Below are 27,781 nucleotides of genomic sequence, written 5' to 3'. Positions count from 1 at the left end.
TGGACCCCGGGGACGAAACGAAATTTTACCGTAAAAGTCTAGTGGGGCTACATACCCACCAAATTTCATGTGCCCCGGTGGTTCGGTGTCCCGGGTATCGTTGACCAAAAATTCAGGAAGTAGATGACGGGGGGGAAAAAAAAAAAAAAAAAACTTTGACAATCCCTATATGACCGCTTCGCTAGCTTCGCTAGCGGCGGTCATAATAATGCTCTTCCCATGAATCCATCTATCTGTCTAACCCCGGCTGTGTTGTTTGTTTTAAAATATCATTCACAGGCTTGTGTAGCCACGTTCCACTGAACTCTAGCAGCTCAGCACCTCTCCTATGAGAAAGAGAGAACAGTTCTGAAATTATCTGAGATGAACACAGCTCTACCAGTGAAGATCTCAGCGGTGTCAGATGAATGCGCACTACTGACAGCTAGAGCACTCATCATGCCCAATCCCGTTGACTTCCTCATTGTTGCCTGTTCATTGGTCATGCCACCACTGTGCCTGCTGAAGAGTCACCTAAGCAAGTCATATTACACCCTGGCAGATGCAGTGCTGGAGGACCTTGTTCACCCTGCGCCACCAGCCCATTCATTGCAGGAATGGAGAGCATTCCAGCTGGCCCTCCTGGTCAATCATTGACACGTTACAGCTGAGGGCCCGCAGGGCTGGAGCTGGACCAGAGCACAAGGTCCAGCAGCAGACAAGCCTGTGTTTTATGAGGTTTCACCTCCACGCCCAGTTTCTCTCTGTCTGTCTCTCTCTCTCTCTGTCTCTCTCTCCGTCTCTCTCTCTCTCCGTCTCTCTCTCTCTCTCTATCTATGAAGAATGTTTATGGGGGAGCTGGGTGTGAACAGCGTATGTGAGGTTATCACAAGCCTTCACAGGTCACTGGATAGTGCAATCACTATGGAGAACAATAATCAATGGGTTTGTTTGTGTGTGTGTGTTTATGAGTGAGTGAGTGTGTGAGATTGTTTTCTATAATTCTGGGCCAGATGAACTCATCACTCACCAGTATGGGGTTCCAATGAAGGAGTCCCTCCTCTGCAGTGTCTTGGTGTTTTTGGCCGACACGCCAAAATCCGCTGGAAGCACAGACAGACACACACACACAATAAAAATATGAACAGTACATCCTTCCACCAACACCAAAACCTGACCATTGCCAGGACAGGTAAGATAACCACTACGTTTTTATAGTCCTCCGATATTTCTGTCTGTTTAGGGTTGTGATAAAAACCTTGTGATTGAAACTAGGAAATGTTACTGATAGTATTTACAAGAAACCCCAATATATGGCTTCTTCTTGTCTGACCAGGGGAACTGGACGATTGCATTTTCTAGCTCTGAAACTGTGTCTATTTAAGGGAATAATATGTGGCAAACAGCGATCTGCTTGAAGAGCAAAGTGGACAGAAGCCCCAGGAATGTCTAAAGTGGTTTCACATACAGTCATTTCCACTCCTCGTCTCAAATATTCATACTAAACCATAAAACACTCACTTCTACGTCGTCTTTATTCAGGGGCTTCCTAGCAGAGAAATTGAGCCACAGAGACTGGTTTAACTACAGGATGTAGTGTGCGTGTGTGTGTGCGTGTGTGTGTGTGTGTGTGTGTGTGCGCGTGCGTGCGTGTGTGTGTGTTTCTTCTTAAATCAAGCTCTGGTGCCTTTGTAAAAGTATGTGAGGCATTGCCGAGAGATCATAAAAACCGTGATACTCATTCAAGGCCTGCCTGCCCAATGCTGCAAAAAGAAACGTTCTTTGTGTGTGTGTGTGTGTGTATCTGTATCTTTGTGCATGTGGTGTGTGTGCAGACATGTGCCCGCCTTTGTGTGTTTGTGCGTGCATTTGTGAGTGTGTGTGTCCGCTTGTGTGTCTCTCCCTGCAGAGTTTGGACAGGTCACTCAAATTGCTGCCCCCCCCCCCCCCTGCTTACGGCTCCTATATCCCACTTGGCTTGGCATTTCAAAAAGCCATTACGTGGAGTACAAAGCAGCCAGCCTTGGGACACCCCCCCCCCCCCCCAAACACACAGACACACACGCACACACAAGCGCCCCTCTTTCTCACAGGAGAGAGGAGCATCAGAGCTGCTGGAGTTCAGTGGAACGTGGCTGCACAAGCCCCTGAATGATATTTTAAAACAAACAAAAGCCTGTAACACACTCCTCCACACGCCGCTCATATGATCAACGTCAACGGGCCAGAGGCCTGACCTTTTGGCTTTTTGTCTTTGGAGACAGAACTAAGAGAGAGAGAGCGAGAAAGAAAGAGTGCTCTGTACAGAGAAAGAAATGGGAAGTAAAACAGAGTTTTAGGTGGATAGAGAAAGGTGGAAAGAGGAGTAGGGAGAAAATGAAAGAGAAAAAGAGAATGAGAGGAAGAAGGAAAAGAGCAGAGAAACAGAGAGAGAGAGAGAGAGAGAGAGAGAGAGAGGAGGCATGTAAACATACGAGCGTTTACTGCTAGAGTTTATGAGCCTAGTCGTACTCCTATGTGTCTCAGCGCCACAGTAAACACTTGCACTGGTGTGATTTCAATCCAGTAAAAGTCGTGTCAGACGTGTGGAGTCAGCACCCAGTGGCCAGGGCACGTGGAGCCCACTGGGAGAGCTGACCGAGCAGCACAGCCCAGGAGGAATCCCCCATGAGCAGCCTCATCATTATGGGGATTGTGAAGCTGAGTTTGGCCTCTGAGGAGCTGATGTGGTCTGGCCATTTAATACACAGCACTCAACTCAGGGAGCCCAAAGGGACACCACCAGTCTCCACTAGTGAACAACGGGATAACAACATCATGCCTAATTGCTTGAGCAAGGCACTGACAACAGCAGGGTCACCCAGGGAATAAACACAATGTGTGCATAATGCTCTAACTGAGGACCTAACTAAGGACAAAACTATCTGCCAAATAAAAGTAGATAGATATAGTGTGAACGTGTATAATTCCATCATTTAAATGCAAATATAGAGGTCTGAGACATGATAAAATCGGAGTAAATCAAACAGAGGAGAAAACAAATATGTGTTTCAGAGAGATGAATGAGAGAGTGCCATTAGAGAGAACAACACTGTTGTGCCAGTAACATCATGTGCCACAGACCTAGCTTGATTTCCCCGTCCAGCATGAGCAGGACGTTGCCGGCCTTCAGGTCCCTGTGGATGATCTTCTTGCTGTGGAGATACACCAGGGCCTCTAGCATCTGTCTGCAGATCACCTGAATCTGAGGCTCCCGAAGACCCCTGTCCAGCTCTGTCACACACACACACACACACACACACACACAGAGAGAGAGAGACGGGTATGTTATGGCAAATTAAGAATGAAATTATTGAAATGTTAGTGAAAGGTCAACAAATTGCAATGAACTGTAATGAACCACAGAACATCACGTCAAAAAAGGGAACACATTGCTGCGGAGTTAACCATATTGTTCTGTTGCATGTATGTAGCATGTATGAGCTTCAGAGAAAAGAAATCTGTGTAAAGGTGCTAAGTTTTCTGACTGTATACAAGATTAAGCTTTAGGGCTCTGTTGGAACATGTCATTGACAATAAAACTTCTACACTTCTAGGGTTTGTAACTTAAGATCCTTCTACCTTGGCCTTTGAATTAAGGAACACAGAGAATCAGTGTTTAGGTTTTCTATTTTCATTTTCAGATTGCAAAAGCATAATATAAAGAGTCACTTGGTGTGGTCTGTGAAGGCCTTGGTGTTAAGGTAATATCCTGTGAAAAACTGAAAAACTGGGACTTCTCACTCAGCTTTCTTACAGGGTTTGGATTCCAAATATCACCACCCAAGGCTCCACAACCTGATATTATCATAAGAAATAGCACTTGGCTTTAAATCACACACACACACACACACACACACAAAACTTACCCAACATGGTGGCGTCAACAGCCCCCCCAGGACAAAACTCAATCATGATCTGTGGGGGAGAGAGATGGAGAGCTTGAGAGTGAGTCAGTGTTGTCAAATGTAATTCTAAAACATATAATGAAATGTGATATATGTCTACCCACATTAGGGGAAAAATAATGTATTTCACAACAAGTAATGCACGGTGCTCAATTTTGGCCCCGACATCAAAAAGCTTTCGGTAGAAGATTTCCACTTAAGCAAAGCCAAATAAAGTATTTGAGTCGCTTAGACGGCATATATGTGCTCCCCTTGCCAAGTGCAATTGGTGGTGTACGACGTGCTGGCTTAATTAAAGCCCTGTGAAGGGAATTCAAGGCGCTGTAAATCACTGCACTAAGGGGGGATTGCTGGGAGTCTGGGAAGAGAAGTTTGTGGAGGCCAAAAAAAGAAACACACAAAACTAAACATGGGATTAAGTGAGAGGGCACAAACAGTGTCCCCTCTCCCTCTCTCCCTTTCTAAATTAAGGGAGGACAAAAACAGACCCAAAGTAACTAACAGTCACAATAACAAACACACAAATACATGTCATGGGTTATGGAAAACATCACCATTAAAAGAGAAAAAGGCCTTGCATTAACACTGTTGTGACTGTGGAATTACTCCCACTAATTCAATCTGTGAATTGCATTGTAAAAATACTCATGTTAAAACATCTTAACACTGCTGATGTAACTTCCTGACAGCCTATGAGTACAGAAAGAGAGTTTCTAATGCAACAACAAGATGGCCCCTCACAATGCCCTGGTTTGACACATTCTCCGGGAAACCATAAGACCTCTGTTCATGCACAGACAGAACTGCCGTGCATCAGGGTGGTGAGGTGAGTAAGGCGTCTTCACTATTTGTTTTGGAACCAATGACCAATCCACAAGCAAAACCTAAAGACAAGCCAATAAGAAAAATGTAATCGGGCGGTTGCAGTCTGAGGAGTCTTTGTTGTTCTTCAGACAAGAGGAGTGGAGGCTCTTGAATGTGTCAGCAGCAGACTCGCTGTGACAGAGGGCAGCCTGTCAGTCAGAGTGGAACCAAAGCCCTAAGCCCGTCAGCCTGTGCCACTCAGGAGGCTGTGTCCCTGACACCCCACCTGGCCACCACCACCACCCCACTAACGCACTCCCACTGAACTTGTTTAGGCTACCTCCCTCCTCAAGAGGATTATTGACCTAAATAACCATTAGCACAGTACTGCATGTTCCTGTCTTGCTAGGCCAAGGTCCTCAACATATACTGCAAGTACATTGTCTACCTACACAATGTTACAACTCCCTTTGGATAAGATGTATAAATGCAAATGAAATACAAATATTCAGAAAATGTTTAAAGATCACACACGCACACACACACGCACAGCATAACTTGGGGTGGGGAGCAGTGCCTTGCATAAACAACCCTGAGATGACTTCCTGTTGGCCAAGGCCTTACCCTTCTGCCCAGAATGTCAGCTTTCGTTTCCTCCATTTTGGTTGTCATATTCATGACATGCATGCATGCATGTTTCCAGTATAAACACAAATCTCTGGGAAGACTTTATCTTGTGCAGTGACACAATATGGACATACTTGATACACTGTAGCTATACTTAAATACAGAGTAATACACTGACTATGCCACAATGGTCCTAAAAGGAAACTTTGTAATAATGTGAACAGTAACAGTATGGTTAGTTAGGTATGGAGTTAGACTTGGATTGAAACAGTTTAGATTTTTACTAATATTTTGATAATTGATTATATTTCTGCTATACTGCACTCATGTATAATGCTGTATAATGAGATTATAACGATATAATAATGTATTAATTATGAAATTAAATATACTGTATATTATAATAATAAGATAATAGATAAGATAATAAAGAGATTTTATATAGAATCGTATCTAATCTTTTGGGTGTGTACTTTCAGTTTAAACTGAAGTTTGAATGCTGATTACTAGCTAGCCTACTTAGTGTGTTAGTCAGCTTGTTTGCACCCTGCAGCCACTGAACAGGTCTTCAGAACGCCCCATTCGTCAAGGACACTCATCTCTGCAGCATACCTGTGCGGTGATGTCACAATTAGGTAACTCCACGGCAATGGAGCCCAAACACAGCGGCCTCAGTCTTGAGTTGTCATAACACCCTGGGTACACTCTCAGACCGATCCATCAAGCTCACGGCTGCTTTGACATGGGCCGTCACCCAGGCCAGCGGAGGCACCGATAAGGCAGGCCCTGACCAAACACTCTGGAGTGTGATGGACACCAGGCCACACATGCAGGAAAAAGGAGTTCACCAGTGGTGAGAGACAGAGAGAGAGAGAGAGAGAGAGAGAGAGAGAGAGAGAGAGAGAGAGAAAAAGAGGTGTGAGAGAGAAATGAGAAAAAGAAAGAGAGAGAGCGAGAGCAAGCGAGAGAGAGAGAGCACTGGTGAAAGAGAAGCATGCTGCCTACCCACCCTCCCTTTAACAGTGGATACACTCTCTGTAATCCTTTTGAAAGGTACATTCTTTAGCCAAACAAACAAAGTGTAGAGTGAGCGGACAGACGCTGTGGAGGGGTAAACTCTGGTGTCATCACACCACTATGTCTATTCAATAGAGTGGGAGTGTGCAGTGCAGCCACTGCACAGTAGACGTGCGGGGCAGGGTGGCGTTTAAGGAGACTTCTCTCCAGACAAAGAGCCACTAATTGGAGTGAGGGTGCAGATATTTGAGGAATTCTCGACAGCAGATGACGCATGCACGCCCTCAGGTGAAGAGAGGTGGCCGAGCTGGTCAGGCCACATGCACGGCAGAGAGTGTGTAACACACACACACACACACACACACACACACACACACACACACACACACACACACACACACACACACACACACACACACACACACACACAGCTGAGTGACATTCTTTCACCACCTACACATCCTACAGTAATATCACTAAGGTCTACTGAAAGACAACAGAGAGAGAGATAGAGAGCAATAGAGAAAGACAACAAAGAGAAAGAAAGAAAAGAAAGAAAGAAAGAAAGAAAGAAAAGGAGAGAGAGAGGATGAATTCAAGTCCATTAAGCTAATAGCATATTCATTTAAATAGGATATGTGATCAGATCTCAAACTCTATTGTTCTTCAGAGATATAAAAGTGTTAATAATAGATTGCCGTTGATGGATACAGTTTCGCTGTGTTGCCTTCATTAACTAGCAGCTTTCAGGCAGCACTGTAATCATATTTAAGGGACATCACCTGGGCGCCTCGAACAGGTGTCCTGTGCACCTTGACCAGTATCAAATGACAACCGCATAGAGCAAGCAGCTAGTGCCATTTTAAAGGTGCTGCACACAGTTTCTGCTGTTGCCTTCAGCCCTACAAAACACCAATGTGATTCTGAATAGTCAATAGTTGGTGTTTAAATGTATCTTACCAATGCCACTATCAATTACACAATAGAAGAACAACTAAACTAGACATGCATGTTGCAAAGGAATGTTAATGATCTATTATGTTAATTATGTCTTTTTCAGATGCCTAGATCGTCATTATGGGACAACGAAAACAGGTTTGCCTGAGAAAACAGCTGTCATTAACATGATGATGGTGATGCAGGCTGACACACAGTGCTGCATGGGATTATATATATGACATGATGATTGCTTTTGATTACTTGAGGAATTGTCTTCAAGGTATGAGTGAGGAAGCTCTCTATCGTCTGTTTAAACAACACACAAAAGTCCACCTACCCACACACACACAGTTGAGGAACTGTCTTTAAGGTATGACTGGGGGAAACTACCCTGTATTGTCTGCAAATTCCTCCTTTAGAGGAAGAGGGAGAGGTAGTGCAATGCTGACTTGCTAAAACCCTAACACACACACACACACACACACACACACACACACACACACACACACACACACAGTTGGTCAGCAGTTTCCACATCATCAGTATCCAATGACAGTGTGCTTACAGCAAAGGCTACTTTCCCCACGGGGCATAAACACCGTCAATGACAGGCGTTTTGAGAGGGAGAGTAAACAGAGATCTGTTAGAGATTTATTGCACTGAGTCCACTTGACAACAGTGTGGTACGGCTAGTGTTCTGAGAGCCAGAGTGAATGAATGGGCTTGACCATGAGAGCGTGTTACTGGGCAAATGGATGGAAATGTCAGCACAGGGAGCAGAGAGCCAAAGGCCTTGTCTTTCTCACACTGCACCACTATAGCCTGAGACTGACTGCACAACACTTTGTTCCCCCTAAACAACAGTGGTCTCTCTCTCTCACTCTCTCTTTCCTTTCTTTCTCTCTTTCTTTCCTTTCTTTCCTCTCTCTCAGTCTGTCCTTCCATCCCTCCTCTCTCATCCCCTATATCCCTTTCTTTCAGTTCTCCTCTCCCTCATTCTCCCTCTCTCTCTCTCCCTCAATCTAAAAGAATTAAGGCCAGTCCTTTATTTGTCTCTGTATGGCCCACTGCCCTGTCCAGTGCTGCGCGGCACCTCAGACATGTATTTTGGGCATGGTCATGTAAACACCCTTGCTGGCCCTTCCCATCATCCTGCTTTGTGACGGCCAGACGCCTCATCAGCGTGTAAATAAGCACGGTTTATGACACATCCTGACGAGGAGGGAGAGGATGCCAGGGCAACCCACCGAGCCAGAATGGAAACTCGTTTTTATGGCGGAGACCCTCAAGACTGCCTGGGGTTGCGTCTCGAAGGGTGCCTGCCTTTTTTTGAAGTGCCATTTTGTTTTTGTTTTTGTTTTGTCTGGCTTCTCAATGTCTCAGAGTGGCGATGTTGTGGTGTGACATGTGACATCCAACCCGAGAAATTTTCTGCAGCTCTCCTCTCTCATGGTCTGGCATACCTAAACCATAACCACGCCTTGATCAAAAGCGGGTGCTTGTAAACACTCCAAGCCAAGGCTCCTTAAGATAAACAGATTATACCAAATAGCACTGAGGCCGAAAATCACATGCACACACTCACCAGAAAGACAGAGAGAGAGACAAAGAGAGAGAATGTGAAAGAGAGAGAGAGAACGAGAAAAAAAAAGAGAAGAGAAAGCCTCATCGCCACCCAAGGATGGTCGGCCTGAGACGGAAGTATGTGGTGAGAGAGTTCGGCGGGTGCTTCAGAAAAACAGCGCCTCCCCAGAGCACGGTGCGCTGACTCAGTGTACCAACATGCTTCCTCAAGCACAAGAAAATTAAAGGTGCCTTTCTCTCACACCAGAATTCCACAGATACCAGGGTAGTTCCCCAAAACCACACTTGGAGGGTGGTCGAACCACTACGCTCGGTCCTCCCATCCTTGGTCAGCTAGGATCAACTTTACATGAAGGCGTTGCCCGCTCAAGACTATACCGCTCTCACATACAAACATACATACCAGCAAACACTGAAGTGAAAGTGCTGGGAATGAACAGTAGGGAGGGTTTGGCCAGCATGGCTTTCGAAACACAGCAGTCTCACAGGGTTTACACCTTTGCAACTACTACACCCACTGTAATTTCATATGACTTCCCTATAGAGGTAGACCACAAAATTGATAAATATGGGGAGAAAAGACTCGCCTTGCCTTTTCATTTCCCTATTTAAAGACTTTCAGTTTCGGTACTATGGAGTGAATGCACTTCCCCCAAGCCTTCCAGCATGAAGCGCTGACCTTACCCAGAGTTTGGTGTCATGGTAGAAGGCGTCAAGCAGCTTGACAATGTACTGGTGGTCGCACGAGGCTAAGATGTCGATCTCCACGATGTAGTCCTCCAGCTCCTCATCACATTTGGTCTCAATCACTTTGGCAGCAGCCAGAGCCCCAGTCTCTTTATTTTTGGCCTGCACAAAAACACAAAACATTACATTAATACATAGTCATCTCATATCTAACATGAGTTACAGGTGTTCAGACATAATACTGCACATTTGAAAACACAGTAGACACACACATAAAATTATAATTGTACAAACATAATTGTAAGATCCTATGTTTTACACCTACTATTTAAATGTAATGATGTGCAGTATACAATATCTGGAATGTAGTACTGCTGTTAAGATACATCACTAGACTTCGCCAAGGTACTGTGGCTCTTGGTGCATTGAACTTCATTGAAACTGCGTTCAATCGCACTGAAATTCAACTTTATCTATGAACTGGCGCCTGATTGTATCAATAAAGTGGGACAGGAACAGCAGCATGTGTGGCTTTGCGTGGAAGGTCAAATCATGTTCACAGAGTCTGAAGTTTAAAAAAGAACACACAGTCTGTGTGAAAGAACATAGGTGGGGCCACCCGATGTGGTTAACTGTGCATGTCCTATTGAAACGGAAATAAGAATGGCAAAAACAACAGCGCACAATCAACAAGATCAACTTCTGCTTTATAGCTGGCAAGAGAACATTTTAACCTGTCACACTCGGATGAACAAATCACACCACCATTTTGAGGAAATACTTTGTAACATTTTGGAAATATTTTGTGCATCTTTTTTTTCTTGAGGAGATTGTATTATTCCTCATTTGTAGCTTGACCGTTGACGTACATGGTGAACTGATAACTACAGAGCGTGTGTGAACCTGTCATCATAACTTTCCAGGCTCATACACACCAGCCCATGAGCCAAAAGACGACAAATGGATTTGTGTTGCCAGAAAAGCTCCCTGACACCAGCGGTGTGCAATTAAAATCTTGCTTAACCACACTGCGAGAGAAACAGGAAAGAGCCTCCACACCCCCTCGCAGACATAGACTGAACCACAGCAGCACAGAGCTGCAGCCCCGGCATTTTGAAACCCAGCTAAGGCAACGGGTCTATCTATTCATACTCAAGGTGCTCTTTAAAAAAGAACCAAATCACAGCTCTTCAAAGGGCTATTTAAAGGGAAAAGTCCAAATACAGGATGACTGATACTGAACTGAACATAGACGTTTTCTCAAAAGTTAACAAGAGGCCTTGAGCCTGTAGTTTGAGCAGAATGTGACATTCCTCCGTTTGTCGCAGGGTGCTGGTGAACTTGCTATTCTGGCTACATGTAAACTTGATAAAGTGGTGTCTCTGAGAGAGAGGAAAAAGTGCACTGTGAGAAAGGGAGGGTGGAAAGAGCGACAGAGGCACAGAAAGTAAAGGAGAGGAAGAGAGAGGGGGAGAGAGGAAATAAGAGTGAGAGCATCAGAGAGAATCTGAAGGAGAACGAGAGAGAAAGAGAATGAGAGAGATAAGAGAGGATGAGAACCAGAAATCTGAGAGAGAGTGAGAAGGAGAGAGAGAGAATGAATGAGAGATGAGTGGGAGAATGAGAGAGGGGAAAAGAGAGAATGAGAGAATCCTTTCCGCCCTATAGATGGGAGTCAGACTAAACAGCCCTGCTGGGGTCCTGTGCTTCACGGGCCTCTGGGAAAACATCTGGGTAAACAGTGTGGTCACGCAGAGGCAGGGGGGTGAGGCCAGTCCACCTTCTGTCGTCAGAGGAAAGTGGAAAAGCACTTGATGCTGCACGTTTATCTTTCATTATTAAAGGATAATTCCGGTATTTAGCACTTTGAGTCCCTTTTCTGGTTTGTTCTCGATGAACTAGAGTGGTGGACACCGACATTTTGACGATGGGTCCTGTCTCGACTTTCTGACTCATTTTGAATTGCCTTTGACTGTTTCAGAGTGACTGGCTATGGGTAACATGCACAAACAACCAAATGTAAACAGACTCCCTTTCCATTTCCGGTAGCGGAGTCTTTCAACAGAAATCAATGGGATTTTAAAAAATGCCAAATAAAACACCACAGAAACTGTATTTCGCTACGCTACTTGTTTTGGAACATCAATGAACATCACTAACCACTCGGTGAGTTGCACAATTTTAAAAACGAACGTTAAGGGTTGTTTTAAGGACATGTTTGTGCATGCCCATAGCCAGCCACTCTGAAACAGTCAAAGGCGATTCAAAACGAGTCAGAAAGTCGAGACAGGACCCATCGTCAAAATTTTGGTGTCCACCACTCTAGTTCAGAATCCAAAAAAAAAACAGAAAAGGGACTCAAAGTGCTAAATACCGGAATTATCCTTTAACATCAAACCACTGCCATAAAAACTATACTGACAGACAACCAGAAACCTGACCATGTATTACAAGAATTATAGTGATAGTGAAGATGTACTTAGATGAATTTCAAATAAGTGGCTACAGTGTGTCATTTTACATCAGGTTCAGACACACTGAACATCAGATTTAAATTTAGACTGTGGTACTGAGTTTGAGGAAGAGGATAAACTTTAAAACAACATCCCCTTATGGAGGACGGTCGGCCACTGTGATTAACTACACCAACACAAAAACAAAAACAGATACATCACATAGCACTAGCAGGACACAAGAAAGGCACAAACACAGTCAGGGCGATGCAAAACAAGATGGAGGTAGTTAAGAGCTTTGTCTCCCCTCACACACGCACACAAACAAACACACACACACACAAACATGCACACAAACATGCGTACGCACTCACAAAAACAGGCACACACACACACATATACAGTAGAGAAGGGTAAATAGCCTCAGGCCCACTTTAAAAGCCCAAGGCACTGGATAATGCACCTGCAGCACATAAACAGAGGCTCATTTCTTTACATTAAGCGCTCCCTCTCTCTCATGCTCTCTCCCTTTGTGCCATGCTGCTGGGGTGGAGTTGAGATGTCTAACTATTGACTTTTCTCACTCTATTGCTCCATATGACTAAATGACTAACTTTAGAAATCCATTCATTGAACCTGTGACCCCCCGTCCCTCTCCCTCTCTGCTACATGGGGAGAAAGTTCAGCGCCTATCCCATACACAGATACCAGCGCTGCACTGCGCTCCGTCTGATAGCATGTGACCGAGCGTTCAGATCAGGATGGGCCCCAGCTCCCTCACACAGCCACCACCCCACAGCTCCACTGTGCTCCTGTTTGCACAGCTATTCCTGGAGAAAGCAGTTGATTTAGCGGCGAAAAATAACGTGTCACTTTTAACTCAGGCTTTTACCGCAGGTACGAGTGCAGGTTTACATTTCAGTTTCAAAATTCACACACACACACACACACACCGTTTCAATCTTTGACTTCAGAATTCAAAATAAACTGTTGCACTGATGAGATGTCAATAAACTATGGCACGTTATAAAATAGCTGTTTATTAACAAACAACACATAAAAGAGCTCTATCTCTTTATTTATTTCATACTCTGTATCCCTGAATCTGCACCTTTAATGCTGAAAAAGTGATTTAGTGTGTGTCCCCCCTGCTGTTTACCAAAGTCCTCAGCCAGTCAGGCTAATTCCTCTGCGTGGCCTCATATGCTGCAATCCTCTGCCTGGCTTTGGGGTACTTAGAGCATCGGTCATGTCACATCTCTTCAAACCCACAGGGGCATTACTGGATTAAGGAAGCCCATGGTGGGGTTAAGTTCAACCACAAAGGTCTTGGGAAGGGGGAAGGTGCAGGCATACCAAAAGCAACAATCTGCCCAGTGACTGCCTGATCTTTGTAATGGGTGTTTTTTTTTCAAAAGCCTGAAGTTGCAATAAATGTGTCCATTCAGTTCCTCCCAATGGCTATCCATTCACACCTTCACATGACCAATGGCTTTTTTAACTCTAAAAACACGCCGCTCTCGTCTTATGCAAGAGCGGCTGTATTCGGCGGTTCAATTATTAGCAGAATGCGTGGCGTGGCAGCACGGAAGGCATGGGTGTTCCGTTTGAAAGTTTCAGCACCGACGGCATACAGATATAGTGGCTCACCAGAGCGTTTGGCACCAGACGTGACAGTTCTCTGAAAGCATTCCAAAGGCAGGGTACAGACATTGGTGAGCTCTGACTGGACTAAATGCGAATTCCTCAGATCAATGGGACTGTTTAATGAGATCAAAGCCTTCTAATCAAACAGCACGATGTTTAGGCTGTGTGTAGACAGGTCTGGACTGATGGCTCATGATTAATGGCTTTTGTGTGTTACACATCTCTTTTTACACTACATGAATTTCAGCTCATAGCTGGTTAATTGTTAATCTGTTAACGATTGATCTGAAAAAAAAAAAAAATCAACTAGCTGTTTCTCCAAATAGTACTGTACCATAAAGAAAGTGGTTAACTGGTCAAACAGGAAAGAAAGACAGCAGGACACCACTAAAAGACAAACCACCACGCAGACTACAGCAGAGGGGCACTGAAAGACGCACACACACACACGCGCGCGCACACACACACCAGTCGGGCCATGAGCAGCCCCATCTCCACGCCCTCTCTGTCTGACCGTTATCATGGGAGGCACAGCGTTCCTGAGCGCTAGTGATTAGGGGACAGGGCTTCACCATCACGTCCATGTGATTTCCCCAGGCAGGGTTCCCCCTCGTAAACACCACACCGCTGCCACCGCAACACACCTTAGCCTTTGTGCGTGCGTGCGTGTGTGTGTTAGTGTGTGTGTTCGTGTGTGTGTTCGCGTGTGTGTGTGTGTGTGTGTGTGTGTGTGTGTGTGTGTGTTCGCATGTGTGTGTGTGTGTGTGCATGTGGTGTGTGTGTGTGTGTGTGTGTGTGTGTGTCTGTGTACAAGGAGAGCATGGGTGGTGTATGGAATTTCTATAGTCAATGTAAAGATTACAAAATATTGATTTAGTAGAAATACTTTGCTTGTATAGTGGAGGAACATGTTCAAAGCACACTGGCTGTCTGCCTCCCTTGTATCTTTATTAGATACTGAGGCATGTCGCTGAACTTTGACTAACTTATCACAAACGCAGACAAAACCAGGACAGGTTTGGCGACACATATCTGTCACATACTTCAGTAAGATACACCATGGTAGATCACATCCTTCCACTGTTGAGAGAAAACTGGATAAGCAAAACAAAGCACTTTTCAGCCTTCAGTAAACAGAGGAAAAGTCCAAGAACTTCAAAGCAGATCAAATCTAAGAACCAGGACATGTTTTTGTCTCTCTAATGCTGAATGATAACGCCTACAGGAGTAACAAAACTGAGTAAAAGGGAGAGTAGAGGGAGTGTTCAAAAGTGAAACAATAAGGAACTCTGCTTTTAGTTCCATTCCACGTATGCATATGATGATTCAGTTAACACACTGAGTTGTACTTTTTCGCAAAAGTCTCTGACACACTGCAACTGGTCAGTACTTGTCACATACCATTCTCCAATAAAGTAAAATAAAGATGAATTTACTGCTTTATGGCTCTGAGCTCAACTCAATTCTCTTGTGCAAGGCGCAAGTCAATTGGTATATGATGGCAGAGATGGATGATGCAGTGCACCAGTGAAGCCAACATAGGTTACAATACAATGCCAAAGGAAAGTCACCCCAAATAGGAAATCTTGAAGAGGGGTTTCCAAGCATCCGAATTCCAAATGGCAATGGCTGATCACTTTTCCTGCTTTGCCTTAATAGGGAAATGGGGAGGAAGCCAGATCTGATGAGAATAAAATCACACTGGCAAAGATGGCTTCCCCTGGGGAGTCAAACAGCTATTTCCAGCAGCAAGAAGACTAATATTCAAATTAAAAGAAACCATTACATTCCCCTACTGCATGCATGTGTGCTCTTCTGTGTCAGGCAGCCACAAAGTGTAACTATGGCTGCAAACACCAACAGGACCACTTCACTACAGAGCACCAAAGATGACCGATGGAAAGTCTCTTTCTACCAAGTGACTGTTCTCCACCCATCGAAACCGAGGCGCATTCTTGCTTCCTCCTACTCCTTCGCTGAAGTGCATCGCTGCGCCGGGAGGGGTGAGGCATCCCTCAGTCAGGAACACACAAGTCCCTAGGGGTCCCACTCGGCCACCGAGCCCCTGGCCAAAAGACTGCTTCAGACAGAACAACATTCCTCTTCAAGAGAAAATAAATTAAGCACAATCAAGCTTCAGGGGAGAAGGTTGTTGTGTTTTTTCTTTTCTTTTAAGTTCTGACACAAGGGACATAATGAGTCTAATTTGAAGTGACAAAGCAAGCAATTGGGGCCATTGTTACCCTTAAGGTTAAGGGTTGAATATTCAACAGGTGTTTAGGGGCCATATAGCCAGCATAATAAGAGATTGATTTATTCCTGTCCATTCCACCAGAGACATTTCCACTGATATTGATATTGTGCATTAGGCTACCAAGTATTTTATGGCACAATGACTCATTTCCACAAAACACATAGTCTACAGTCCATCACTTGACAGATGGGATGGATTTCTAGTTTTGTGTGTGAGGACCTCATGTGTATTTTTACTAAAAATGTATATACACATATCATAACTTCCCTTGACACCACTGCGTAATGTCAAAAGCGTTTCGTACACATAATATGCTGCTTGTCTTAGGACATGTAGTCACAATGAAACACACTCCTAAGAACAATGGTTAGGCTATTAGTACATTTTGTGGAAACACAACATTATCAAATCCGAATGGTTCGCCGATATGGTTATGCTCAGATGTCCTAATCCAATCCGAAAAGCAACGGTAAACTCACCTTGTAAACTTTGCCAAACGCCCCGTCTCCCAATTCTCCAATAATTTCCCATATGTCGTTTGGGTTAACATCCCGTCGTACATGCTCATATTGCTTTACTTTCTTTTTAACGTCGAGGGAAGACAGGCGTAGAATTTTACTAAATTTTGCGAAAGCCATTCTAAGATGAAGTTCACAAGTTCGAGTTAAAACTCTTTCTAAATGTCCAGTTTAAAGCGGTCTCTGACCGTACCATCCAACCCAGAAGATATCAATATCAAGAAAGAAAATAGATATCAAAGTAGGCTATTTAAGCAGAGACGTCCAAGTTATTCAGCTAATTTCCACCGCTTAAAATCCGATTTAAAAACATGAAAAACAATCCATATTCTTTTCTGTCTTCAGCATTCATTCCCTTCCGTATGTGTCAGCCCGAGCATAGTAGAGAGAATATCCACCGCGCTTATAAAATAAAGTCATCATGTCGCACACATGACTTGTTCACCTCCGCATGTTGCCCACCTGCTGCAGGCGAACATCGAAGCGATTGATAACCTGTAAACTTGTCAGTACTGTGCAAGCCCCACCCTACAACTTGGCGCTACTCAAGGCAGTATGGGAAATGTAGTACCTATAGCCTAGGCTATGAGATCCAAATGCAAGTCGCTCGCTCGGATCCTGTTAGGAGATGGTGTAAGATGTGTTTAACCTAACAACCTAACAAGTGTGTGCGTTCGTGCGCGCGCGCGCGCGTGTGTGTGTGTGTGTGTGTGTGTGTGTGCGTTCGTGTGTGTGTGTCCATTAAACAATTAGTCTCAACCAGTCTCAAAGCCCGTTGCTAACGGAATAAACATTTACAATCTTTCATTTAGCTAAAGGAAAACGATTGCCTTCATGTTCTGTCAGATTCTCTATTAATTCAAATTCCAATTCAGTCGAACTGGTACAAAAGAAATTGTACTATACATCAATGGACTAAACTCCTTTTACTGTGACATTGGTCTTAAATATACCCATACAGTCCATTGTCCCTCCATATTTGCTTAACACCTCCACCTGGTGGTCATTGGTTGGGAGTACAGGAATAGCACATTTTTGTCATTTCACATGAAGATTCCAGAATCTAGAGAAAAGAGAAGAAGGGAGGAAAGAAAAGAACAGAAGAGAGGAAAAGAGAAGAAAAAAGAAGAGAAGACCCCAGCATCAATTCAACATATAGCCTATTACACAATAATTCAGTTTTACAGTCAGCCTTTATTCGAGTTACTGGTTTTGCTGCCGCCCCTTGCCATGTCCAACACTATGGCGTAGCATGTTGGGAGATGCTGAGAAAACCATGACCAGATGGATGAGGCCATTCCCAGTACTGGCCAAGGTATCAAAGTAAACGCCTTTAGACTTTTTTGTATACCTTCCCAAAAACTCAGAAGTGTTTTTTTTTCCAACTTGGCTGAATATTTGAATAAACAAGCCTGTTAAAACGGATGCTTTTGTCAATAAGGAGTGATACAGAACATAATTTGATAATAAAATGTGTTTCTTATAAAACAAACTGGCATCAGAAGCAGCCAACATATTTTGGTTTTGGAAGGAAATCGGCTGACATTTATCTACACGGAATGATCAAGGTTTGGCTCCAAAAATGAAGTACTGTAAGCCTGCTTCAGAATGATGAGGCTGTTGAACCAAATCACTGTAAATATGTCAACATTACTGTATTTACTGTATGTACCTGCTACAGCATGTTGAGGTAGTCTAGGCTATATTTGAAGAATACACTAGGACAATAACTTGTCTGATGTCTATACAAAATAAAATAATCTACATAAATATTGAGCAAAAACAGAACTGAACAAAACATATCATGACATTATTGATTTATGACGTAATCGTTTGCGAATATGAAGGTTTGATCACAGCAAGAAGTGTGATAATCAAGATGTGCTCCATCTCTCTCTCTCTCTCTCTCTCTCTCTCTCTATATATATATATATCACTCTGTGTGTGTGTGTGTGTGTGTGTGTGTGTGTGTGTGTGTGTGTGTGTTAGATGATCGACAACAACACAACAACAACACAAATACTTGACCAGTCTTTATTTACAGTGAAAGCTAGAATGCATGTATTTAAAGAATACAAATGAATGCTGTGCATATATTCCAGTGATGAATATAGTTGAATTATTTATTTAAGTTATCTGTAAATCAAGCTCTTGCTAAGAAAATAGATATAAAGCCTTATTTTAAGCACAGGGACCTACTACATAGGCCTACTACTGAATTACAGTGATATGTTGAACTCCCATACAATCCTTTATTCCACCTTGTTTAACATTGCCACCTAGTGGTAGCTAATTGCTGATGTCATAGTTGTCTCGACCAAACATACCATATGAACATTTTTACATTTCAGTGGTAAATTTCAAGTTGCTGACCATATTGCTCACAATTACATGAATAATATTTGAATTTTAATTGTAGAATTGTTTCTATTATTTCTCTGAAATGAATGTGATAGAAAGCCTTTGCTGAAAACAGGATAACAAGAGAAATGTTTGGATCTCAAAAGAGTCACCATTTTAGGAAGTTCTTCTCCTCTCCAATGCTGCACAGTCATCAATTGTGAACACCAGGTCCTAAAAAGAGAGGACAATAAAACACAATAAACCTCTAAACTGTAAAAAAAAGCCTGAAGATGAATATGTAAAAGCCCAAAGACATTACAACTGCTGAGATTAAATATGGCTGTGTATCAATAGTAGTATTCCAATTAATTTCACCCCATGCTTTATGAATTCATTTATATTATTTCAGCCATTAAAACTGTTTTGTTTTGTTTTGAACTAATAAAAAATCTCTATTATCTCTGCTCAAGGAAATAAAAATATCTCTCGGAATATGAATACTTTATTCATAAATACCTTTGTGTATCAGGGCTCTATTTTTGCAATCACAATAGTTTTCCTTAAATTAAATCCATACACAGATCCAGGTAAACACACTCTTTAAAAAACGTTTTAATAGATGTGTTAGTCGAGATAGATGTGTTTGTGTGTGTGTGTGTGTGTGTGTGTGTGTGTGTGTGTGTGTGTGTGTGTGTGTGTGGTCTCCTCACCCCATGACACCTCTGGGAGATGATCATGTGAAGCTGGCGTAACTTCATGCGCAGCTCCTGGACTTTGCGTGTGTACGCACAGCGTCTCTGTCGCATGCGCTCGATCATGGTCATGAAGCTAAGCATCGTCTCCATGATGCAAGTATTCTATGAAAACACGACATATAACTCACAGTCAAATAACACAAGCACAAACACAAGAGGGGGTAAGGAGAAAAACATCAATCTAATCTAATGCCATGAGCAAGGTCCAAAGTGCAGGTATGAGTAAAATGCCCCAACAAGCCACATGACTCATGTGTAAGACACTTTTTTCTGTTGCCTGACTATGGCCATTGTCCTTCAAAGAAATCGGGGTCCATAATCTCCATGATAAAACATTCTAGCAGAACACCTGTTCACTTTACATGTGTAAAGTATAGGAATGATTACGGTACTACTGAATGAGACGTGGTGGTGGAGAGTGTGGTGATTATTCACTTACTGACGTCAAGCATTATGATTGATGATAATGACACTGGACTCAAGCATATTTGCCATATTAGCACATAATGCTGTTAAAAACAGAGAGGTATCGGAAGGGTATACTTACATGCACATCAATGTACAGGTACGGCATGTGGTCAGCACAACGACTCTACAAAACACACGAGAGAAACATTAGAGGAGATAAAGACCCAACAACCACTTCTCTGTTTAATTTTAGTTCTATTCAGAGGAGCCTTACGGTTTCAGGGTCACTCTTTAAGTCTGCCACACGCGCACTGACGTCCCTCCCCATGTCCAGCACTTTGGAGTAGCATGTTGGTGGACTGGTCCAGTATGGTGGAGGGCTGCCTTGGACAAACGAGACGACGATCAAAAAGATGAGGCAGTTCCCAGTGCTGGCCATGGTGACTTTTCTAGATGGTTCCACAACATAAACGTCTTCACACATTTATATATATAGTGTCCTCCCCAAAGACTCAGACACACCCACAACTTGGACGGGAATCAACTTGGTGGTGGATTTCTCAACCCCAAAAAAACAGATGCTTGTGTTAATTCCTTTGAGATGCAATATTTCATTTGATAATGACAACAATGTGTTCTTTATCAGCTAAGCTGGCTTCAGTTGCAGCCAACATATTTTGGTTTTGGAGTGAAACCTGCACATGGTGGACTGCTTTACATGAAATAAATCAGCAGGGGCATCAAAACCAAAATCAACAACAATTATTACAAACAATTACAGTAGAGTGAACCTTTAAATATGTCTGTATCCATATGGCATGTGTAAGATCACCACAAGCATTTTTGGAGAGGGTCATCCTTGAGGACTTCACACAGTCCAGCATAATGGAGATCTCATTGAGATGTGAATCTTAGTGAAACCCTTTCAGTAGAAATTTACTACATACAGAACAATGTCATAGCCAAAATGCCATGACAATGCAATATGACATGTTATTGTAAAACTATACCTATAGGGCTCTACAGAGAACTTCAATGGAGATTTTCATTCAAAACACCTTTTAGTCTCTGACTATGCTTAATCAATGTATGGCAAATTGGCACAAAATATAACTGTAACCAAAAAACTGTAATTACAGCATATAATACCGCGGTAATGACGTTGTAAAACACTACATCTCATGACAATATCAAGACTTTGCTGGCGAGTTTAATCAGTGTAAATAAAATGTATTATTGAGGGTGAATGGCTCTCTGGCGTCATAGTTGTTGCTTCATCTCCTCAAGTTAATTGGTTCCGCAAAACCCTAACTCTAACCCTAAGGGCCTTGACAGAGTAAACATCTGAGCTATGCTTTAGAACACCAACAAAAGGTGTTCCCAAATACCATTAAAGCAAGAGAGTGTCAAAGCATCACATTTCTTCAACAAGTCACCACATGAGTCAAACAGTTCCAGCCTCTTTTAAATACAAATTATTGACATCATCCAACCTAGTTTCATAATTACTTTCTTGTCCAAATGAAAAGGATTGTTTTCAGCAAGATTGAATGACACTCTGAATAGAGTCGTTTCAAGTCAGAAATGACTGAAGGTGATCAACCCAGGGTCCAGTGCCTCTGTTATCACAACCAAAAACGGCTTTTATGTAAAACTTTGGCAGAGCCTTACCAGATACATCCTGTGAAAACCTGAACACAAGGTTTCACCATCAGCGAATCACACCTGATATCAAATTTTTCATATTGTATTTCCCCCCCCGTCTCTCTGGGTGTCCGTGAGACATGAGTCACCCGAAGCCTCGCAATCAGCCAAAAGAGAGAGAGAGAGAGAGAAGGCCCAGCTGACAACCGGCCACTCCAATCACTTTCAATTACACCGAGCCGTCCCTCTCCCCGAAACACCGGGACTGAGATTGCACGCGGACCATGTAAGCTGGTCCCCCGCCCTGCGAAGAGCAGAGCCGCTGACATGTATCCCCCCTGGTCCCCTGGCTGGCTCTTGGGCCCCACATATATCATCCATACCTGATGCTGACGCGTCCCCCTCCTCAGATCTCCTATCTCAACCTGTCCGCTCCTCTTGGATCGTGGGGGGCAGCACGATCATCCTGTTTGACAGGGAAGGAGGATTGCCTGAATCCATTTTCATCAGTTCCTTTACGGTTTTCCTCTTAGCTGCCTGCCGGTGAGAGTTTGCCAGTAGCTTTGCAATCACTCTCCTCCATATTTAGACTGATGGGCCACCAAATGGTGTCTGACCGTAGCCCACCCCTCAGGTGGTCTTCATATGGAGGAACGACATGCACTCTATATGAGTGGGACTTTCCACCTAGGAATTGGACTTCATTAGTCTTCCTGGTTTGTGCATCCTGGTGAAGTCCCATCATCATAGGGGTATCTTACTCCAAGGCTAACAAGAGCTAAACTTTCCCAGCCGGCTTCAGATTAAATGCTACACATGAATTATTTAAGCTCTTAAGTAGTATAGTTGTGCTGGTAATAGACTGTAGACATAGATACATTTTGCTGAGCTTTTATAAGTACTAGGAGTCAAGTGATGTCTTACCTCAGGACGCTGGACATTCCCACAACAAATCTAGTCCAGCTACACAGCAGTGCTCAATGCCAAACCCTATAAAATATCTACTAGATTTAAATCTGGCAGACCTCCACCTGATGCACATTACGAGGTCTCACATCTTCCTTTTGATGTTGCCCTCTACAAGCAGGAGAGGTTCTCAGGGCCATGTTGACCATGGGCACCTTCATACAGCTAATAGATTATTTATAAAAGACCCATGAGAGCTGAATCCACAGAAGTGACTTGTGTGTGAGTGGAAGTGCACATATGGAGTGGGTTTAAAGGGTTTACAGAAGCCATACTGAATCTCATGGGACTCTGCTGAAAGCTCGGCGTCCACCAATCAAGTCTGACATGAAGTTTACACTGGGCTCAAGCAACTTAAACAATATGATTTACTAAGAGAATATACAATCAATATGGTAGAGATGAAATACAAGATCAAATTAACTAAATCACAGTGCTGAGATGTGTTTTGTGGATTTAAAGTGTTTGATTAACTTGTTCTTTTAGATCAACGTCAGCTCAGCTGTGGCTTGTTTAATGATAAACATTACCCACAAGGTGGCAATACACTCACCAACCAGTTACTGTTCACCAGTGCACTCTCTCTCTCTCTCTCTCTCTCTCTCTCTCTCTCTCTGTCTGTGTGTGTGAGAGAGGGAGACACACACACACACACTTTATTAATACTGTCTAACCTTGAGAAAATAATGCTTAGAGCCCCAGTAGTGAAATAATTGCATATTAAAAAAGATAATCACTCTGTATGTTTTTCACACTATAAAAAGCCTATTCATGAAAGAGGACAGTGACCGTGCAGCAAAGTGTCATTGTTGTTAATACTGTGATAAATGCGCTGGGTGTGGGCTCTAATGATCAAATCTCAAAGAGTAGCCTAGCCCTTGTTGTGCCAGGTTTGTGATCTCATTGTGTTTAAATGACAGCCACAACTCCAAGATGGATGACACAAACAGCTATGATTTTGGCATGTCCCCCCTGTTCAGCAGAAGTAGCAGCTTATGCAGATCTGGCTAATCTGATGACCTTGAGCCACTCAATTAAGACTCAGTCCTAATGGATGAAAGCACTTTATGATGCCATTAGTTATTGTCTCCCCTTTTGGCTGGTGTGAAAAACATGTCTTAGCAATAGATTAGCAGTTAATGAAAGGGTATATTAAACTAGCAAGTTAGTTTATCAGGCTATAGTTGTTAAAAGAAGTTGTGTTTATCCGTTACATTGATTAAACTATTTAAATGCTGTTTGACGTCACATTAACGTTAGACAACAGTCAATTCAATCAATAACAATTAATCCATAACTATATTTGCAAAACTTCATCCAGTGTCATTAAAAAGCAAAACACCTCAAACTGAAATGAGGTTAATCCATATTATAGGTTTATTGAATGGCCTACATCTAATAGATAGGCATATAGCCTAGTCATTTCACCCAGTAAGCGCCTGAAATAAGGTAAATATGCCAGTGTGCCTTGATGTGCTGCTACGTTTAACAAATTAGACTCCCCTGAATGGCTTTCCACTCCCTTGCGTTGCCAAATTCTGAGTGACTTTCAGCACACGCAGCGTACACCAGTCAGGGGAGAGACGACTCCATCCATCTGAGGCTAGCGTATAGTCGTCAGCTCTTTCACCATCTGCCTATCTTGCGCATAATACGAACGTTTGGCGTAGTGTGTTTTTCGGGGTTGCAATCATTTTGTGCAAACAGTTCACGAAATTCGAGAACTTGCTTCTCACTCACGTTACAGTCGATACCAACCGTGCACCTCTCACCGGCAGCCAGTCCCCACTGCTCGCCTGTGCCAGGTGTCCAGAGGCTAACGTGCAAGGATGTTAGTTCTGCTCTGTGTGTGATCTACACATTGAACCTTCAACTCGAAAATACCTGCATAAACGGTAGGTATTTGGTTTGCTTGAGTGCCCGGTTGCTTTTTGGCACACAGTGTGAATTTTAGCACAGAATCCACAGCAATATCATTGCCCTCCTGTCGACTCGGCATTGCGGTTTCGGTCATCACTTCTGGCTTGACGTGAAGTTCGGTAGAACATTTCAGTTAAAATAATTTGGGGGTAAAGGACTGTCACCTAGGACGCTTGTTTGGTCAGCTAGGATGCATGGGTATCGACTATTAGATGCGCAGTAAGTTTTTTGTAAGATTTCTTCAACGTCCTTACTTTCTTCGTTTACATGAGTATAAAATAAAGACATTTAATTCCTGAAATGAGGCGTCGCTACCTCATTTTAGCTATGGGCAGGTGACCATTACAGACCGACACAACTGAAAAACAGTTAGACTCGATGCAGGTGTAATCATCATAATGTAGCTATTGTCTGTCATGCTGCGCCTACCCAGAAGTCCTTGGTAAGAAATTCCTCCTAAAACCTGTCTAAACTTTCTGCTTTGGTTTCATCGATCTAAGCGGCGTTCCCTGGACTCCTTTGGTGTATTGCATTAACAGTGGAATGACAAACGATAAATCAAACAGAAGAGAGAGCACGTTGTGGTGCTCTCCTCCAGTTTCATTCTCTTTTGGAAAGCACATGTCGGTGTAATCCATCACGGTCTCGCTGCAGTGTGCGCGCGTGTGTGTGAGCGAGAGTGTTTGCGCGTGTTATGATATCACAGCGGGTGGAGGACTAAATTGATGATTGAGATTGAAGGCCGGGCGTCCCGGGTGCTCTTGACTCATACAGGTAGATTGGACGAGGAAAACCAGGGGAGTTTCCTGCTGGCTATGTCTCAGGCTCTGGAGCCCAGAACTCCATGGTGAACTGAGGGACCACAGGCACATCCAGTCATGGGGCTCGGACAGTCTAGTAAGGCGCCCACGGCGGAGGACACTGAGGAGGGTGAGTACAGGCAGCAACATGGCAGTCACCATGAAAGGAGAAAAAATAGGTGTCACATCACTCCTGAAATATGTGTCATATAGTGTTGCAGTGGTTTTAATTTAATCTTAAGAAGAGCGTCGCTGAAGAGGGTCACTGTCGTGTCCATTTCTTTCATGGTTTCCCCTTTTTCTTCTTTCATCGTGTACATTTTCATGACGGCTTAATATAGTGTTTTTAACACAGAGACAACACTGGTTACACACTGCTTGAGATGATTACATTTAGGCTAGATGATGACAACCAATTTGCAATGTCCCTCCACAGTCTAATATTGTCATTGGCACATATGTTGCTCTTCTTGTTTTGTTTGTTTACCATAACACACAATGTGTGGTCTAGTAAATGTTTTTGAGCTGAAACATACCACTTAAACACTTGCCGTTTGACTGCTTAATACTTTGAATTCAGTTGTGCCTAGGCCTATTATGTTTTTCTATATTTTTAGATATTGTGTCATGAAAAATTATCTCCAGTAGTGATTGACATCACTACTGAAAACAATTGTGGCATGTTTTATTGTGTAACACATTAAGTTTATTGCCTCTTTTGCATGGTGACTGTGAGTGATATATTGTTAGGTAGCCATTTACATACTGTACCACTTACTTACTGCATCATTAAAGCTGATAGTTTTACTAGGTAATCAGGACCGCTGGTTGAAACTAGACAGTGTCCTTTGAAAAGCAAACAAGGACTTGTTTGATTATCAAAGCAATTAAAATGCAAATAAAAATGCGTTGCATGTTAAGGCCGGAGGTAACTAGCCTGTTAAAGGGGAATCAAAAACGCTTTGGTCGATGATGGAATAATCTGTGTTTTGAAGTCAGCCCCCGTGGGTAAATGTCATGTCATTAGCATGACGTCTGCTCAGGTGCAAAATCAGAGTCGGTTGTAATGAGCTTCCAGAATGATCCCCCATACGCAGATCCTTGCAACTAACATCATCCACAGCTTCACGAATGGGATGATAATATGCCACATCCTTCTGAGTTTCCTGTTAGACATCAACAGGGAGCCTTGGCTTCCCACATTTCATGCTTTATTCACATTTGACCCGAGTCGGATGAGGGGGGATTCTATTTCTGTTGGCACAGCAACCACATGATTCTCTGCATGTGAGTCTTTGTGTGTGTGTGTGTGTGTGTGTGTGTGTGTGTGTGTGTGTGTGTGTGTGTGTGTGTGTGCTTGTTTGACGTCATAATGGCCCCTGGACTCGTTTCCATTGTTAACCAAGAGTGACAGACTCAATCTTCTGGACAGGTCACACTCCCTGTGCCATTTTGCTCTCGCTGAGCGCACAGAAGGTGTGATGGCCTCCTGCTGTGCCAAGCTGAAAACGGAGAGCAGATTATACGATACTTGAAAGCTTCATAGAAACCCTCCTCCTCAGCCCTCCCAGTAAACAATTGGGTGGCTGCAGGGGCCAATCATTTCTCAGGGGCCTTCCAATACTCAAAGGCCACCTCCTCTACACACACTAGGAATACAATAGGTGATAAAAGCTGACAAAAGGTAACACAAGCAAGAGTACATTAAAAGTAGATCAAAATGGAGAGTTGAATGCTTTTAAAGGCCCACTAAAGAGTTTTTTTACCTTAAAATAACACATTCAAAATCATTTCAATGGCACATAATAGGGCGAACAGCACTTTTGCCGCACTCTGAGCAGGTCTTATCGCTTGTAAAACACCCATAGAAAGTTTGGGGTTCGGGTAGGAAATATCGAAATGGAAAAGAGCTGCTATGATACAGGAATTCAGAGATCCCTTTCTACAGACAGCTGTCGGTGTATCCCCTCTATATTGTATCAGAGTTATGTTCATACTTTGTTGCAAAAGACGCATATTTGGTTTGTTTATAATTGTGCTTCTCAACTGTAGGGGGACCCGAGAGCAAATGTTCTTTAGTGCTGCTTTAATCATTTTGATGAAACTGGACCTTAAGCAGTGGCAGTGCTATAGGGATTTTAACGTCCACTTTCTGCTTGCACTGGACCATGGTTCCCCTCTCCCACCCATGATGCTGACCCAGGCTCGTGTTGGCCACAGAGAGCCCTGTGGAGGGGAGTCTAGCTGGGCAGCACCCGCAGGAGATGCCAGGAGTCAGGGGCAGATGGAGGATTCGATGGGGAACAGAGCAAACTTCCTGCTTCCGGTCCTCGCTTTCGCTTCCTCTCATCCTCTATATCTCTCTTTCTTTGAGTCTTTCTTTCTCTCCTTTTCTCCCTCTTTCTTTCTTGTGCTAGCTGTCTCTCTCTCTCTTTAGATTCTTTTGATCTTTCTCTCACCATGATGCTTTCTTTCTTTCTCATTGTCTG

At 43.3% G+C, this 27,781-nt stretch overlaps 2 protein-coding genes across 2 annotated transcripts in view; both read right to left on the bottom strand.

Annotated features, from left to right (window-relative positions):
- Positions 1-16,965, bottom strand: part of stk10 (serine/threonine kinase 10) — a 50,576-nt gene extending 33,611 nt beyond the window's left edge. The window contains exons 1-5 of the mRNA XM_076274062.1: positions 16,418-16,965; positions 9,582-9,746; positions 3,888-3,936; positions 3,103-3,252; positions 1,010-1,082 (exon numbers count right to left, since the gene is read on the bottom strand). Coding sequence (XP_076130177.1) covers positions 1,010-1,082; positions 3,103-3,252; positions 3,888-3,936; positions 9,582-9,746; positions 16,418-16,576 — 596 coding nt within the window. The 5' untranslated portion in view covers positions 16,577-16,965. The remainder of the gene's footprint in view (positions 1-1,009; positions 1,083-3,102; positions 3,253-3,887; positions 3,937-9,581; positions 9,747-16,417) is intronic.
- A 1,527-nt stretch (positions 16,966-18,492) lies between these two features.
- cytl1 (cytokine like 1) lies at positions 18,493-20,407 on the bottom strand. The gene is made up of 4 exons (XM_076274257.1): positions 20,237-20,407; positions 20,102-20,146; positions 19,510-19,656; positions 18,493-19,030 (listed from the first exon to the last, which is right to left on the bottom strand). Exons 1-4 carry the CDS (start codon positions 20,399-20,401, stop codon positions 18,974-18,976), a joined length of 414 nt encoding a protein of 137 aa, XP_076130372.1. The 5' UTR covers positions 20,402-20,407; the 3' UTR covers positions 18,493-18,973.
- Between the last annotated feature and the right edge of the window lie 7,374 nt (positions 20,408-27,781).

Source organism: Alosa pseudoharengus, unplaced genomic scaffold, assembly GCF_046254945.1.
Source record: "Alosa pseudoharengus isolate Yale_2024_CS ecotype anadromous, Long Island Sound unplaced genomic scaffold, YU_APseudo_1.1 YU_APseudo_1.1_scf_8, whole genome shotgun sequence".
NCBI classification, from domain to species: domain Eukaryota; kingdom Metazoa; phylum Chordata; class Actinopteri; order Clupeiformes; family Clupeidae; genus Alosa; species Alosa pseudoharengus.
This window is presented reverse-complemented; position numbering and strand designations above follow the sequence as displayed.